General features: G+C 40.1%; 1 protein-coding gene across 1 annotated transcript in view; it reads left to right on the top strand.

The window, feature by feature from the left end:
• Positions 1 to 18,617, top strand: part of PGM5 (phosphoglucomutase 5) — an 86,257-nt gene that overhangs the window by 54,217 nt on the left and 13,423 nt on the right. Inside the window, exons 7-9 of the mRNA XM_009327299.1 lie at positions 1,857 to 1,972; positions 11,061 to 11,196; positions 12,177 to 12,360. Of these exons, the coding sequence (XP_009325574.1) occupies positions 1,857 to 1,972; positions 11,061 to 11,196; positions 12,177 to 12,360 (436 nt within the window). The remainder of the gene's footprint in view (positions 1 to 1,856; positions 1,973 to 11,060; positions 11,197 to 12,176; positions 12,361 to 18,617) is intronic.

Here is an 18,617-nt window from a genome sequence, read left to right on the forward strand (position 1 = left end):
CTGCTGTATTGTTAGGCTACCTCAAGAGAATTGGTTTTGCCCTTCCAGCATGTTAGCCATTGTTGTCTGGTTGATTGTTTTCTAGTTTTTGGCAGTATGGTCCTGTTCCCAACCTGCAGTTACTGTCACATAGAGATTAAATCCTTTTATGTTCTTGATTTTTTGCAAAGCCAGCCAGAAACCTGTGCAGCTTTGCACTGTATAACCTCCCTTATGCAGCAGCCTTTCTAAGGGCCAATAATGCAGCTGGTGCTGTATAAACACAAGGAGGTACACACTTGCCTCTACTTCTAAACTAGAGACATGAAAACTGAGTTTAGGATTAAAGACTTTGATAATATTTTTTTCTCCAGGTACCTCTTTAGCTCTTTTCAAATAAGTATCAGCAATTTTTACTCTACCTCATTTAAAATAAACTCTTTTTAGATGTAATATATAAGTATGAAAATGAACACCTAGGCTGAATAGGAGGAAACTTAGGTAGGAATGGATATTTATTACATAAAAAAAAAGTGGATTTGGAAACTTAATACCACTGCTGATTAACAATTTAAAGATTTCAGAGAGAATAATTAAGGGCTGAACTGTCATTTAGGTAGATTTATGTACTAGGTTTTGAAAGGGTCAGTATTTGTGTATTTGGACAGTTTATCCCATCTACCTTACGTGCCTACTTTAAGACAGTGATGGACCGTCTGAAAACAGGTGTCTCTCTGTTGATCAGAGGGGTGACTGCTTTCGCCTTGACACGTAACTTCTAGGTGGATTGTGTTGAGCACATAGAATCCTGCTTTGATTGATCTGCTTTGCCTGGGCTTGACTGTGGTTAAAATTACGTAAATTGTCTCACGTCAAGTATTCTTCTGTGGGGGTGGAATTTAGGAAATGTTTGTTAGGTGTGATTGCAATCTCCCTATCAATCCTAGGGAGATCGTAAGATCCTTTTTAGTCAGTCAGATTGCTTGACTATATCTCAAGTCTTATTTTTCATATTAAAAACCAGTTGGCTCTGAAAATCCTAGGCACACAATGGAAAGAAGCAAATATAATTAGAAACAAGAAGAATGGTACTTTTCATTCTGCATAAATCCCAGCTTGGTAGTCGGTTCCTTAGAGGATTTTTTTTTTAATTCTTTCTTGGTTTTTAGTCCAAGAAAGGATTTTTTTCATTATGGTTTATAACAGGAATAATTACCAGTCAACAACCTGGGGAAGGGGAAGCACAGCCAGCTTCTATGGTGGTTTATTCTGATTCTTGAAAATACTGGCAGGTCAGCCAGCTAGTGGGAGTATTTCGTAAAGGTGCATCACAGGACACAGGGAAAGCAAGTTCAGACTGCGGCTGAGCCTGGGAAAGCTTTTTTAGAGGAGTTGCTGCATCATGGAAACATTCCTGTATTGTCTTGGCTTTGAACACATGAACAGAAGTAAAAGTGTCTTTCAAGCATCGGTGTTGGCCACCTGTGTTTTGTAAAGGAAGGTACTTCAACGTGATGCTTTAACTTTCATTAAAATATTAATGTAACGAAAATGTGTATCTATGGATGTAACTGTTTCTTGCTCAGTAACAAGAGGAAGATACTGGTAAAGCCTATTGAGCTGAGGTCTTACATTTTCCAAAATACTACACTTAGTGTATAAACGTACCTGCGTTCTGGTTAAAGTCAGGTTCTGAGACAAGGATCAGTTTTGAACGGCGCTGTTGATCTGTTCTGTTTATTTGTTTTTTTTTTTTTTAATTATAGGCCAGCTGTCAGGAAATGTAGCAAGACCTAGAATATTCCTCAACTGATCTCAGGACATATGTAAAAAAAGCACTGTCTTAATTGTGTAATATTTTATTGTGTTTTTTCCAGGGTGGCAAAAGCAATGAAGGTTCCTGTGTATGAGACACCAACAGGATGGAGATATTTTTCCAATCTCATGGACTCGGGACGTTGCTCGCTTTGTGGAGAGGAAAGCTTTGGCACTGGTTAGTAATACATAATCAAAAATTTCCACAGACTTTTAACAACAACTTTTAATTTTCCTGGGTGCCTCAAGTCAAAGCAAAAAGAATCAGCAAATTAACTCTGTCTTATGCTGGAACAGAGAACTGTCAGTTGTTCACATCTTGAGGGTCTTCTTCCAACTCTGGTGTCCAGTACCTTGAGGTATGAAAGATGTGGAAGATGGACATTCAGAAGCCATAGGCAATCTTATCACTGCCCAGACAGCTTTTGGAGGTGCCTGACACTCTCTTCTGACTTGAACATAATGCAGAAAGGTCACACTGGTTCCACTGTAATAGTCTTTTCACAGACTGCAACAGCATTTGGAGGGATTTTGCCTGTATGGAAAAAACATGTGGTTTCATGTGATTCAGTGTACAAAGTTTGAGTATGTCTAATGGTATGTCTAATCAAACCTGTTGCAGGCGTCCATTTTTGGAACATGACAATTACCAAAACTCAGATAAAATCATCATTAGAAGAAATTCAGTTACATGTCAGCATCTCTGTTTTCCCTAAGTATTTATCCCTTATCTGTCCCAAGAACCAGTCAAACAATAGAATGCAGAATGAAAGTCAAATTTGCGCCCTCATGAATTCAGTACTGACAGGAAGCATTAGAACAAACAATTAAAATATGTAGTCTGTAGATCTGCACAAACGTGGTTTTGGTTTATGAGAAAAACTGAATAAATTTCACGGTGTTTCTTTTTTTCTTTCCTGGATTCTGACACAGAAATTCTTTCTTCTTTTTATTTATTAGTAGGGTTATGTTACAAGTGTTTTTGAATGAGTACAAATCAGAATAACTTAACCATTTGCCTGGCTAATAATTTATTCTATATTTTGGTGTGAGTTCCATGGAGTTCTTTATTTTGGTGTATAATTCACTGGCTACACCTTTTCATAGGAAATAATTTGTCATGCAGTAAAACTTGGTTACAAATTTCATTTTACTTTGACTGAGTTAAGTCTAGTATTAAGTTTGTTGGTTAAGGTGAATTAGAGTAGAATGCTGCTTTTTTAAAAATGAGGATACCTTTAAGCCATAGACATGCCACTTTATGTGCTAGCCTGTCGTTAACTGTCTGTAAGTATCTGAATGGGCTATGATGGAAGAACCAAAAATGTGTTCAATTTCTTTGGGTGTCTATCTGTAAAAAGTAAGATAATTTAAATTAATAATGAATGTTTATTTTCTTTCTGTTGTGAATGGGAACCAGTGTCCCATGATTAGCAACCTGGATGCCTTGGCTTAGTTGCTGTGACTGACACAGATTTGTATTGCCTTGAATGTATCTTTTGAACAGATATTTTCAAAGGGTGTTCTGCAAGCTCTAACTTGGAGAGAGGGGCAGGAAGATCTTGTACCTTTCAGAATGTACTGCCGTTTGTTGTGGTGTGTTGTTAGACTGAGTCTCCATTTGCCCATGAGAGGTCTGGACTGGGGAGTTTTCAACTCTCACTGCTTTTTGATGCTTTTTCACCAGGCCTGTTCTGTACCCTTTCCCTCTAAATATTGAAGTTCCTCCTGCTCATCCAAACCCAAGTATTTCCATGAAACTTGGGTGGGCCTTGAGACATCAGTATGACCTCATTAGCACCCAAATTATTTGGAAAAAACTCCTGCCTTCATCATCATGCTGCAGAATGGGAAGTGTAGGTTTTGACTGGAAGGAGCTTGTAGGAGTTTGATGGTGAGTTCCCATAGGCTGAAGTACGTCTGGGTACCTTAGCCCACAGAGTGCAGCATCTCCTGCTGCCTGCAGTTTTATCTATAGAGGTATGTAAAGCAAGCAGGAGTGGCCTATATGTGCCATATGCCATGACAAACCACTGCCTCAGGCCTGTTTCTGCTTGGGAAATAAGGCTCCCACACCATCTTCACTTGGAGATGTTGAGTACAACTCTTGCAGATGCTTTCTGTCTCAGGGAGAAGGGAAGAATCTTTGCTTGCTTAATAGAAGCCTCGTCTCCTTTGAGGAGACTTGTCTTAAAATTTTATGGAGCAGTTATAAAAAAAGCCAAACATCAAATTTCCCTAGCACATTGAAAAGTCGTGTTCAGGTCTTGCTAAGCAGGCTGTCCCAAGCATTGGTGGACTTTAGCCCTGCAGATCAGTTATATAGGAATGAAGAGAAGTGGTTTCAGGGCTTGATCTGCTGAAACACTGAGGGCATTGTGATCTGTGTTGCCCTAACTTTATTACCCTGAATATCAGATGGTTGTTGAAGTTGGGAAAGAGGGACAGGTGTCTCATAGAGGTCAAGGAAGGGCCTCTGGAGTTTGTCTGTTCTAGGTAGGCAAGGTAATTCCTCTAACTTCTCTCTGTTCTTACACTTTACTTTTTTCCTTCACTTGTATCCTTCTGTAGGGCCCTAAAACAATTGCATTTTGTACTATAGCCTCTCTTCCTATTTTGCAGCTCCTGTCTCCTGACCTCAGACCAGTCTCTGCATTCCTAGCACTCTCTGTGTTCCTGTCTTAATTTGGTTCTCCTATCCTATCCTATCATTAATTCTTCAGATTCCTGATAAATTCTGTCTCTTGTGAATTCTAAGGGTGCTTGAACAACATATTGCTGGCCAGCATGGAGAGCCGCCCTACAGCAATATTTAATCTGTGAATCCTGGCATGTTCTGGTCAGATGAGCTTTGTTGTACCTGCAGCACTTCAGTGCAGAAAGCCTCCTGACCTCCCATTTAAGCCGATGCCATCTAAAGGCTAATCTGAACCCTCAAGATTCAATCCCATGGGCATCCAGACAACTTGAGCACTGGGTTTAAATTCCTCAGTGCGTGTGTAAGTGAATCGTGACGGTGCCTACAGGGCAGTTATGCAATGACTATGATGCCTAAAGTTTGTTTTTCTCTCTGCCTCAGTTTCCTTATCATCTTTCAATTCAATGCAGCTGTCTGAAAATATCTCATATGCCAGGAGGTTTATTTGTAAAATGCAGTCTGGTCTGTGGATGACCAATACTTCAGCGATGCAAGCTGTTTTTAGCAATAAATATTTACCTTACTGCGAATCTTTTAGTGATGTCCTAAGCTGTGTGACCCTCACAAGTTTCTGCCAGTATTGGGCATTTGAATCAGTTTTACAGCTTTCCCCTCAATCATATCTATTTAGGGAACTGAAACTTGGCAGTTCTTTAGCTTTCAGCATGGAATATTTAAAAAAGTGTACCATATAGATCAGAGTGGGAAACTTGCTGTTCTGTGCAAGAGAAAGGGTTTTACAAATCCACATTCTATTGTCAAACTAACCTAACAGTGCTGGTGACTGATGGCTTGTTTACCCAGGTAATTCCAGGTAAAAACTGGAATTTCCAAATAATACAGAGCCCTGATTTTATAGCATAAGGGATTTTGCTCTGGCAAGTAAATAAAAGCAAATTTTCTGCTATAAAAGGACAAAAGATTTTGAAAGCATCTCATAGGGCTGTGTTTCCCAGACTTGGCTTCTGGCAACTGATCTTGGAGCTCAACCAATGCTTTAAAAACTTCTTCCATTTTTGTAGCAGTGTGGGGAGCTTGTCAGATGAGGTTAGTAGCTTTCTGGTTCTATGACTAATGCCCAGGACACTGTTCAGAGAAGGGCGTCAGCAGCAGCAATTTGTTTCTAAATTTCATCAGCGAACTATTAATTAGGATTAGGAGAGCTGTGTGGCTGATGTATCTTTCTGCAGTTTAAGCCACTTCAGTAATTGCTACTTCTTTCATAAATTTGCATGCTTCATCTCCAAATTTCCAGATGCTATTAACATCAGCTGACTTCTCCTGCAAGATTATGTAGAAGAAGAAGTAGTGGAGAACATGAAAATGGGCTGCCGCTGAAATGAATGAAAGCCTTAAAAGAGCTGTTTGGTCATATCTATTACAGTAACACAAATCTAGACCAATCTCATTAACTTGAATAAAGGAACAGATCTCAATAGCCCTAAATCTCCATTTGCCTAAAATATCGTCACGTTTCAGATTGCTGGATGATAAATTTGTAAGACTCAAAGCGTGTGCAAACAAAATGATTTACCGTGAGTTTGCATACTTGCTTCAGCCAGATTTTTGTTTTAAAATCATATTTACAGAACGCAATAAGCTATACAGAGATGACTAAATTGGGGAAAAGCAATTACATTTTCTTCATGCATATGACCCTCAGGGCTCACTGTCTCTATCAGAATTGGAAATCTCAGCTACAGAATAAGTTAGACATGTAAAAGACAGCCTGCATGCCCAACAGCTTTCCAATATCAGAAAAATCATAATAAGAACATTTTTCCGTGATCTTACTTTGTTTCTCAGGCTACTGCCTCTCAAGACTTTACTTCAGTTTAAGCCTGTTTAAGCTGAGTAACTTCTTTGTGAATGGGAACATGCTCTGAGAATTTTTCCCAGATTGTTTACTCTGAGTTGGCCATAGCAATTGACTGTTGCAGTAGTAAAAAATAACTTTTGCTACTGTTATATGGAGAAATATGTGACAAATTAACTTAAAAGTAAGTTGTTGAAGTAGTTGCAGTTATTATAACTTCCCTTACCGATGGCAAATTAAATATAATGAGATAATCAGAAAAATATTTGTTGACTCTGCTGTTCTGTTGTCTCTGCTTCAGCTCCTTAAACAAGAGTCCGGAATTCTTCAATGCCTTGGATGTTTCAATTAAAAGTATCACTGGGAATTATCCTGAGATTGCTGAGAGCCCTCAGCAAGCCAGGAGGACTATTAGTACTGCAATCTCAGAAATACATAGTTGCGAGGCACCTTTCACTTGATCTCTTTGCACAGGGCGGCTCTGCCTCTGCAGGTCCACAGCAGTGGATACTGGATCTATAAAAGCAAATAATAATGGTGTTAGCTGAACTGAGGCAGCAGAACGAGCTCCCTCCCTAGAGTTTCTACCATGTCAGCTGGGCAGTAGGAATAAGTGAGAGAGAGAGAGCAAAGACATCTACAGACAATGGTACAGTAGGTGAAAAACAGAGTTGACTGAGTTGTAGTAATAGATTTTAATTTGCTGAAAGAAAGAAGGGCAATAAATGGAACAACATATGTGCATAAAGTAACCCAGTTAATGGATATGCTGGTGAAATAAAAGAGGTGGAATAAACAAGTTCTGAGAAATCCCAGTTGTCAATTTTCCTCCTATTAAGAATAATGAACTGAGACACTTCTTGGGCACACAGGATTATTGCCCTGTACTCACATCAGGCTAACATTTTTAATTGGTGACTTTTGATTCTAGGACAGTTGGGTTGTTTCCAGCTTTTCCGTCCAGACTTTTGCCTCTGGATTACTTTCTTCCAGTGCTTTCTCTTTCCAGAGAAACAACAATCTCTATGTCCTCCTGAAGGACACAGAAGGACACAGCACATGCTAAAGCTGCTAAATGGATCAGAAGAATGATACGTGTATACACTCATCCCTCTTCATAGAGATTTATGAGCTTAAGCCATGCCAGAACAAGGCTCAGAGCACAACAGAGAGCTTTCCAAAAATTCTTCTGTCCGTGTTTCACTGGACCCTTTTGGTTGAATGAAACATACTCGAAGTTTGTTAAATCAAAACTCATCTCTCCTTTGGTGTTCAGTTCAGACCATTGCACAGATGTCATGATGTATAGACCATTTTGCTGAATGAATGCTGTGCCTTTCACTGTACAATTCGTTGGCCCGAAGTCTGCAGTGTGTTACACAACAGGAGAATAAATGATCATTTGCATTGGAACAAATTGCTGAGGTGTTTAGCACAATACCACGTCTGTACTTCTTGCTGGTGTCTGTTGAGACACTTAAGCCATTTAAGTTGCTGGTTATATCAGCAAAAGAGAGGACTCTTTAGGTGAAATTGATTTTTTCAGTGGTAAGGATAAATGGCTGAAAGGAGAGGCAAGCAGGTTAAGAGGGAAAGGAACAGCCGTGGTGGTGTGAGGTTGCTGTTACCAGTGTCCTGCCCAGCCCACTGGGCTCCCCCACCCTGCCCATGGCCTCGGACCCCATGTCAGCCCCCAGGGCTGTCAGCTCCTGCTGCAGCGGGGCTGGTCTCCAGCTCCCCACAGCCCTGCCCTGCCTGGCCATGGGCCCTCCAAGCCAGGCCTACCCATGGTCCCACATCCTGGGCTGGCCTCAGCCCATCCCCAGGGAGGTGCCTGATGCCCGGGGCTGGGGCTGCTGTGGTGCCCCCTCGCTGCTCTGCTCCTGGCTGGGGCAGTGGGATGGGCCCTGGCTGCTGGGCCCTGCCCTGCCACCCTGGGGGAGCCCCCAGTGCTCCCAGTCCCCAGGGAGCCCCCAGCCCCTGTGGTGACCTGATGACTTTTCCTGCTGCTACCAGAGGAACGATGCATGCTGGTGGGAAGTGACAGCTCTATTCTAGGTCTCTCTTTTGGTGGCAGTGGCAGAAACCTGCACCATTATCTGGGAACAGACTCTTGGCTACAGTTACAGTGATCGTGACCATGCTGTCTGTTTTCCCTATGAGTAAGCTGACTTTATTATCTGTAGGCCATATTGCTGGTGTCTCTGTGGAAGGCACTGTTCAGCTGATCTAGCCTCTTACCGCAATGAGGGAGTAGAAAAGGTAAGGACCTGATTGTCCAAAGGGCTGACTTCCTGTGGAGGCACATTTGTTTTCCTTTTATCTGAAGCTATTTGCAAAGCTATGAGAGCTCATAAATAACCCTGCCCTTTTTCTTCTGATTAGTTGGCACTCTATGCTTTCACAGCACCCGGGACTCTGGAGCAGGGAACAGAGTGAGCTGTCGCTCTTCCTACAGCAGCTCCTCAAGGACCAGCCCATAGCTCTGGCCATTGTAGTAGGAGACTGCCCTTGTTGCAGACAGCTCACAGATTACAGATCAAGGCAGGTAAAAAGTGGCAGAAAGGAAGTATTCTTACTATCATGACAGCTACTTTGCAAATGCAAAGGAATGTTAATATCTGTCTCAGCTCTTAAATCCATTTACAGTATTCAGTGTTCTTGTTTTCTGTATTACCTAACTTGTAGACACAAACATAATCTTCATGTAAGTCTTCTTCCTCCTCACAAGTCTTCAGTAATCATTCCTGTACAACTCTGATATTGTGCTGAAATAGTAATTTACATTTAGTTCGCTCTGCAATAGTTAACTTGCTTAATGTTAGAATCAGGGTGTTGGGAGGTCTACGCTGTCAGGGCTGAATGTAACACAAGAAGACTAAGTGGTAGGCAGAGCTGTGGCAGGCCCAGGATGATGGGCTCTTACCAAATGTGTATGAGTAGCAGCTGCTACCGTGACTGTTGCTCTCTCCCAAGAAGAGGGACTCCATGTTCAAGGCAGCAGCAGTGACTGGAAGATGGACATCAAGACTGAACCCTAGGAATCAACGGCGGCTTTCTGCACATCTTGCTGTTTTCCTTATATGTCTTGAATTTTCTGTTGACAGTTTTGCACAGGATTAACAGCTTCAGTGCATCAATTTACATTATGGGAACCGTGTCCTTTGCCAGTAGCAAAACACAGCCGTTTTGACAGATGACTGTGTAGACCTTGCAGGCTGTTATGTAAAACCACAGCACTGCAAAGCACTCTTGCTGCCTCAAGATTCTTGTGTTTGAGGAAGGAGGATATTTCATAAAACATGTTTTCAGCCTAAGACTTTTTAGATTCCTCTCTTGGAGGATTTTGCTAAGTGTATTCTAAGGGCACAGAAAGTCCAGCTGGTTGCCTCCCTGATTGGTAGGTAATTCATGGAGGAAACAAAACTTGTGAATTACTGCACTTGCTTTGTACGCAGGGTTTCAATAATGTGCGACGAGACAGAAAATGGTAAGGTTGCAGCTAACAAACTTCAACCAAATCTAGTAGTATTATGCCAGAGCAATGGCCACATATTTGATGACTCTTCAAGTTTTTTGTGTCTATTAGCTTATGTAGTTGTCATCAGTATCTACTGAGCATCAGATGTCTTGGATCTTACTTTGTCTTAATTCTCGTGCATGCTTCCTTGTGATTTTTTTTGGTAATCTGGGTTAGATAAGTATTGCCATAAAAACTTGTTCTAAATTATCCAAAAGGAGAGGGCACTTACTGAGATGACCAAGAACCTTCCCATGAAACAATCTTTTGTTAGAAAATACTGATTTTATTGAAACGTTTTGCTGATTGATACATTACAGTTTTAACAGGCAAAGCTTAGCTTCATGGAAATATTTCTGGTTAAGATACATTACACGTCTATTGCAGAGCAGCCTATTACTCCAAGTTGGCATTTTGGCTTTGGATATGGAAAGTGCAAGACCAAATCTGTGCTCTTTTGAATTCAGATAATAGACTTGAACTTGTGCCTCCCATATCTGAGAGTATGTGCTAAATCCTGTGGGGTATTCCAAAATTGTTCTTAGTCTCCAATTTCTCTCTTCATTAATATAAACCTAGGAAGGGATTTAGATCTGAGCATCCAAACATCTTTACCACTGAGAGGTATGGAGAAATATAGAAAGGGGAAAAAGTGCTATCCTCTGGTTTGGTTTTTTTTGTCCAGAAACATTTTTTCAGGCTCTTGTTTTTCATCCTGATAGGAGGTCATGAACATTCTAGAAATCTTAATTTTTCATGGAATGGGAAAATTTTTTCTCTGCAGCTTGGAAGATGAACATCTGCAGAGATAAGGAGATGCTGTTGAACTTGACTCACATAACTCAGAACATTCTGGTTCATGGCCAGGGGTTTGCATATCTAGCTCAGTTCTGTGAAACAGTACCAGAGGTGTGGAAACACCCTGTATGTCAGTGGGCAGGAATCATGACTAAATAGTAGGAAAACTAAAAAATGTTTTCCTACTACTGCCATTTCTATTCAAATACTTGTACAACTTTTTACTTAACCTTAGGAATACCGACTTTGTCGTATATAATTAAATCACATTTTAAACATTAGTTCTGTTTGTTCATCTGGAAGTTGGACAAGAGTTGCTGAGGTTAGTACTGCTGATTACTGTTATGTGATATACAAAGTTAAATGAAACCTTTGCCCAGCCTTTTTACCTTGTTTTCTGATACCAAATAATTGCTTTACGTTTGTTTCTTTAGGGTCTGATCACCTTCGAGAGAAAGATGGACTATGGGCTGTGCTAGTTTGGCTTTCAATCCTAGCAGCTCGAAAGCAGAGTGTGGAGGAGATTGTCAGGGATCACTGGACAAAATTTGGCCGGCACTACTACTGCAGGTGAGAAAAATGAGGGGAAGGCATGGGAACTTAGGCAGTTGATAGGACAATTCTGCTACAACCATGGCTTGTTTAGCTGTGCTCAGCTGCATTGAAGTGTGCATTTGCTTATCCACAGAATGAAAATCTGCCACAGATTGCCACTGTTCTGTAGGCAGTTTTTTTCTGATGAGTAAGTGGCAGCAGAAGTTATTTTCTTACTGAAGGAGCAGCATGTATATGTCACTTTTAGTATATGAGTAATTGAATTTTCTGATATCAAATGGCAGAAAGATTTTAATTATTTACTTGTGGAAGGCATAGCTCGTTACGTGGTGTTGGAAAAAAAATCAAAATCACAACAAGATTTACTCCTGCATTTGTTTCTGTATGTGCTTGAGTGTGACAGTGTTTTAGTGAGAACTGGAACTATGCCTACTTTTAATTCAGGAGAACTCCTCCAAAGATCCGAACAATTACTCATTTTTATTAAGGTCTCAAAAGGGTGAATTCTAACTGTCATTTACATCTTAGCTTCTGCCTCTCTCTTTCTCTCAGAATAGACTTAATCCAGAGGAGTTCACATATCCGTAAGGTCTTTTGCACACAGCTGTTCCTCAAAACTTATAGCAAAGTTTTCTCTATTTCGCTTGGCTGTTGAGCACTGCACTGATTGTGTCCTTAATCTCGGAAAGCTAGCTGTGTATTGATGACGTTTTCTATGCTACTTCGGAAACCGTGCATTTTGTAAATGATTTCTGTTGACGTAGTCAGGTGGCCAGTGTAGAACTGTGGTGCACACAGATAATGGTCAGATTGCACAGGACTTGCATACATGTGCTGGTTTAATTTGCAATCAGTACTTCAGTGGTCCACCTCTGATTTTTGAAGTAAGCGGTGAATTGCTAGTTGTGAGTATGTTGAGTTCTGTGAAAGCAGAACTGTTTTCTTAGCTGTAGGGGACTTACTTCTTGGTTCTACTTTTTTTATATATGTGCAAGGTTTGATTATGAAGCACTGGAACCCAGAACAGCATATTTCATAATGAGAGACCTGGAAACTTTGATCACTGACAAATCGTTCAGCCATCAGCAGTTTGCTGTCGGTAACAATATCTACAGCGTGGAAAGAACAGACAGCTTTGAGTACATAGATCCTGTGGATGGCACTGTGACCAAAAGACAGGTATGGCTGTAGTGATGGAGTAGCGAAGTTTTGCAACTGTCATATTGTCTCTAACAGTGTTGTTTCTAACGTTCAGCTGGCAAGCCTCTGCATTTATTTATAGGATGGTGTTTTCTTTGCTCTGATGGATACAGCATTTCCTACTTAAGATTAGCTCGGTCTGGATAAGATAATTCACCTCTGGTTTAGCTTGCACTTGCTGTGCATAACTGGAGGCAGTAGTGTCACAGAGAACGTAGAAGGGGATGGAGTCCCTGTTGACAGCAACGCACGTATAAGGAGGGTTCCCTTTCCTGAACAATGCAAAGTGTCATGTAGAAAGACAGTCTTTCCTTTTTCTATCTGAAATCTCCACTTGCTATACGTTACAAAAAAAGTTAAAATTTTCTTGCTTTTGGTGACCCACAGAGTTTGCATAATTAAGGCACAATATCTGTTGCAGCCAGTAGCATGCAGAAGACTTTAGTGGATTGTACCGTATGCGGGCACATTTGACTTCTGTAGCCCAAATGACCAGTTCTATGTTCCTTCTGGACTGTGTCCGTAATGAGATTCCTTAGGTATCAAGAACTGCAGTTCAAAATGAGCCTTCAGTGTTTTGAAATTCATGGTGTGCTCAAAACAAACAATGTACTTTTGCCAAGTGTAAATGTATATTCAAACGTCTTGAATATGAGCTGTTACTCATGTTAAAATGTGTTCTCATTTTATGCTGTTTATTTTCATTGTCCTAGTTTCTCTGGTTTGTAAATTTCTTGACCTGACCAGACCCTAGCAAATGATATTACAAGCCATTAAAACTATTGTCATGCCATTCTGCTCAGAGTCTTTATAGTTTCCATTCATAATTGCATCCAGAAAATATAAGCAGCCCACCTGCCACTGAGCTACTCTCTTTGTGCATATTACTGCTGAAACAAGATACGAGGATATTGTCATATGCAAGTCCACTGGAAAACTACAGGCACAGCAGACTTGTGGCCCTTGTACTTTTAAAAAACAGCATGTGAATTTTCAGTGCACTTTTCTTTCCCTTAATTTTCATCCAAAGTCCTTGTCCTAAATTGGAATATAATTGCTAATCATATCACTGTGTAACACAAACAGAGAAACATGACTTGGCCTGTTTTCAGATGGACTCTGAAAATGAGCCCATTAAACCAGAAAACATGTCTTTTCATATGGAGAAGCATGTATTTATTGAGAGTACAGTTTAACTAGTTTGTCTTTTGGCAAGGACACATTCCTCGCTCCATGTGTCCGCAGCCTCGGTGGGATTCTCCAAGGACAATAAAGTAAGAGACGACATTGATCCATGCAAATGAAACAACAGTTCACTGCTGCCATTTTCCTCAGGTAGCTTGCTCTTCATGTAAATGCAGATGCCTCTTTCTGGCTGTCATGAGCTTCATGCAGATTTTCCAGCTATGTTTTCAGGAACCTGTTCAAAGTTTTTTTCCCCAGTAGGTAAGGGAGAGAGATTTATATTCAGTGTAACTACACTATGTCTCAAGAATGAGAAGCTGGCTACATGATAATTAATCATTGTTAATAAACAGCAGGTTCAGAAAACAAACAGCAACAACAAAATAGGCAGCAAACAATACGCCCAGACTGTATCTTCGAATTCATTCTGACTATTGAAACCCATTAATATTGTTTATCAGTGCAATAATAAGGCATAAAATTGAATGAAACAGTCTGCTGTTCTTGAAGGCTGTTTTCATTTTTAAAGTCACATTGTGCTAGCCTTTGCACACGTGAGCACATCATGGTGCTGCTCCTGAGGATCCCGCAAGCCAGAAACAGGACCAGTTGCATTTTTGTGTGAAATTTGAATTAGAAGGATGAGAAGTACAAGTTGCCCATTATAATGGTTAACGTTGAGCTCTTTAATGAAGTGTTCTTACATTCTGAGATGCACAGAATAAAACTCTGGAGCTTTATTATTAAAAGTTCATTAATGTTTTCTCTCTCCTTTGTTAAGTTTGGGATGCAAAGGGCTCTGCATGTAGTCTTGGTTTTTTTTGCATTTCAGTTTGAACAAGAGTCAGGAAACAGACATTGGAAAAGTTGGAAAAAAGTTATTTCAGATAACTCTCCAGAGATAAGGCAAAAATTCTTTGTTCAGAATGCTATTTAATCACGTATCAGCAATAAGGTATTTCCTGTCAGAGTAGTAAGAGTGGCCTGCTATGTCTAGAAGACACTCAAGGGTCCGCAGAGGAGCAAATAAAAATTGTGATAATTGCAGTATTTTGAAGTAAAAGTATAGCCATTTTACATGCTCCTAATTTATGTATATGTCTCTGTGTCTAATATATTGCTGCTAGGCTAGATTTTCTACTGGTGTTACTCCCTGCTGTTATACTTTAATAATGTTCTTTGAAATCCTAAGATATTTTGCTTTAAGTTTGCTGCTTAGTCTTGTTCTTGCTAACTTACTATGCTAATTTATTATTATTTATTTAATTATGAAATTGGTAACTGGAAAAAACCCCAAACCACTGGGAACCAAACTACATAGTACAATATGTAGTAGGTTTCGTTTTCTGAGTGCTTCATAGATACTAATACATCAGTAGGCTGTTTAGCTGGTTTGTAATTTAAAAGAGAGAAATCCCTGTGAAGCTCTATCTCCATCACATCAGCTTCAAAGCCAGTGGGTTAACCATGAAACATAATTTTGTTTCAGAGTTTCCACACAGCTCATTAATATCCATTAGCAGGCCCAATTTCCCCAAAATGAATACCTGCAGATGTAGGTATTGTACTGAACCATTTCATTTGCTTCCTCCCAGGAAAAAAACCTATCTGTTCCCATAAGAAAACATTATTCTTGTTAGTGACAAATAGTGTGTCCTATTTTATGAAAACTGGAAGTTATTCTGTCCTGTGGGCTTTTCAGTGTGTTACTCTTCTTTCTTTTCCTCTTGCATTGGTTTATAAGTTCTGCATATAAAATTTTGTTTCATGGAGCTGACACCTTCTATGTAATAAATAGCAAATATGTGGCTTTAAATTAATGGCGCTTATGTCAGGTGAAAAAATACCATCATGACAAACAGTAAGTAGGCTGCTTGCAAGTTCACCAGCTTGCTTTGACCTTGCTGACCACAAAAGCTCAAAAATGTCAAAAAGGAAAACTTTTATATGTTAGACAGGGTATTCTGTAACAAGTGGGGAAAACGTGTTTGGTTTTGTCTTTACACAAGATGCTGAGTCACAGGTTATTCTCTAGGCAATGCTTTTTCATATCTATTTGGTAACAGTGTTTTTGGCTGGGTTTTTTGCCTTTAACAAATGTTTGTATCGTACAGCTTAGGTGTAATTTTCAGAAAACAGTGAGGAATATACAAATTTAATAGCTCTCATTAATTTCTGTGGCCTTCCTGAGTGAAAAGCTTTGCTAGTGCTTAAATCACAGGTTTCCAAGGGGGAGTCAAAAGTCAGATTTTTTGCTGCTGGGCTCTCTGAAAAATGAGTTAAACTAGATCTCCAGGTGCAAATATCATGACTTTAAAAGTTGACTTTGACAGTCCAGCTCTAAAGGCCATTTTTTCCCTAGCATATGATTTCTCCTTGGCACTTCAGATTATTGTTTTTAAGGAGTACAGCCACTGTGTCTCTGTAATTCCCTTTTACAGAGTATTTTCAGCTGTATGGCAGGAATCCTAGTCTTATAGACAAATAGCTGTCATCATGCGTGTGTAAAAATCAATACTGCCAGTCATATGTCCCTGAGAAATGCAAAATGAATAAAATAATAAGCTCAGAAATAGTACAGTGAACTGTCTGAATGCTGGTTGTGTGTCTATATACATTGCATAAACATCCCAAGTGCCATCAAACTGCTGCAGATGCTGTAATTTCATGGAGTATTTTTGCATCATAAACTTATGGGAAGAGTTATGGGGAGTGCTTATAAATCCTTTTTATTCTGAAGACCATAATTTAATAAGTGGTGAGACTTCAGATGTGCTAAACCAAGTAACAATGTGTTACTGTTATTATCGCTGGATAAACATGGAGTATGTGGAGGACTATTCAAGTGGTCTTGCTAGCCATGTCATTGTGCGAGTTTCTAGGCCTCGCAGGAGCATGTAAAATGCCTGTGTAGTCTTTGGAGAGGAAGACATTCACATGCTCTGATGTTCACGCTTTCATTTTGTGCAGATATGTTAGGCTCCCTTCCTTCTCTCTTAAAGCTGATTGACATTAATGTTCTGTACTTTGAGCTGCTGGTCCTGGGTTTGACAACCATTCGAAACAAACTATACCCAGAACTGCGAAACTCTGCAATTTATCTTCTTTCTTTTTACTGTCATAAAGTTAAGTGTAATGAGCAGTCAGCAAGAGACAACCCTTTGCTTGCAGGATCAGATCGTAACAAACTGCCTGTGTAATTCTAGGCATCCAAGATCAAATCTTGATTCCATTGAAATCAATAGCAAAACTCCCATCAGCATCAACTGAACCATCTCATTACAAAGTTGGCTTAATAGCAGATATTAGAAAAACAGGCTGTAAAGCTCAGTCTTCCGAATGTAAACTGTTTCTGTTTGTCACTTAATGCTGTGCATATTGAGACTACTAGATGAATTTATGTTGCTGATACATGTTAAAATTGATATATAATACCATACTAGCAGCTAAAAAAAGTTTCATGGTATCACCAAAGTTAGAGATGGAAAATATCTCTTAGGCCATCTAATCCAACCCTTCATCCATGTGGGATATTTTCCTATTTTATAATGTCTAGTGTTAATGGGCATTACATGGGGAAGACATGGACCTGTTGGAGTGGGTCCAGAGGAGGGCCACAAAAATGATCAAGAGGATGGAACACCTCTCCTGTGAGGAAAGGCTGGGAGAGTTGGGGTTGTTCAGCCTGAGGAAGAGAAGGCTCTGGGGACACCTTATTGCAGCCTATCAGTAATTAAAGGGGGCATGTAGGGAAGATGGGGACAGACTTTTTAGTGGGGCCCGTTGCAATAGGACAAGGGGTAATGGTTTTAAACTAAAAGAGGGTAGAGTCAGACTAGATATAAGGAAGAAATTTTTTACACTGAGAGTGGTGAAACACTGGCACAGGTTGCCCAGGGAGGTGGTGGATGCCCCATCCCTGGAAACATTCAAGGTCAGGTTGGACGGGGCTCTGAGCAACCTGATCTAGTTGAAGATGTCCCTGCCCATGGCAGGGGGGTTGGACTAGATGACCTTTAGAGGTCCCTTCCAACCCAAACCATTCTATGATTATCAACTAAACAATGCTTTACATGGTGCTGAAGATGTATTGGCATATACCTGAGGAAACAAAGGTTTTTACTTACACTTTAGAATATTGGAGCACTGTGTTGCTAACATCAGTGTCTTCTCAAGCTGCTGATAAAACTGGAAGAATAAAATGCTTCTCTCTTAATTCTCTTCTCTTCTCTCATCTTTTAATGGTTTACTGCCCCTTAAACAAAAGTAGCAAGGATCTCAGTTTATGCACTAGGCATTGGCCAACAGCAGGACTAAAAGGGGAAATAAAGTTCAGTGGCATAGCAGAGGTGGCACTTAGTCTAAGGGTACCATTTGCAGAAAGGGAACTAGACTGCGTGTTAGTGCAGAATTGGTAGAGTATTGAAACACTGCAGCTATTTAACTGTGCAATTTAGTCCTTTCGCCTTAATAGCCTTCCTGTACAGAAAGTCTGTTGACTGTGGGTCCAAGTATATTGTCTGTGGTCTGTAGAAGAATGTGTTCGTATTTACAGTACAAAAGGGGGAGGAGGAAAGAAAAAAAAAGAGGTGAAGATGGGAGCAAAGAGCAAATTCACAGTTAATTAATAATAAATCCTTTTTACTCTACATACAGTTAATGTGCATTAATTAGTGTACTTGACATTAACCCCTTAAGTTGTTTCCCAAGTTGTACTACAGACTCTTGTTGAAATTCTTGTAATCAGATATCGATGCATGGTTTATGAGGGGTAGCAACTGATCCTGTCTTTTGTATTCAGTACTGAAAACTGGTTTTTGATCCTGGGATTTCTTAGGCCACTGATCCTTGCTGATCTTATAACTATTTCTCAGACCATTGATTTTGTGCTCTGCCATACAGAACAAGAACAAATCAGCGAAAGAAAATAAAAACAACAGTAAGGGAGTCCTTATTATGAGGAGTGGGAGGGAATACACAAGATCATTTCTAGTCTTTGGCGGGGGCGGGGGGGGGAGGGAGAAGTAATAAGTGAATTGTCCAAAGTTACA

This window comes from Pygoscelis adeliae, unplaced genomic scaffold (genome assembly GCF_000699105.1).
Source record: "Pygoscelis adeliae isolate BGI_AS28 unplaced genomic scaffold, ASM69910v1 Scaffold26, whole genome shotgun sequence".
Taxonomy (NCBI): Eukaryota; Metazoa; Chordata; class Aves; order Sphenisciformes; family Spheniscidae; genus Pygoscelis; species Pygoscelis adeliae.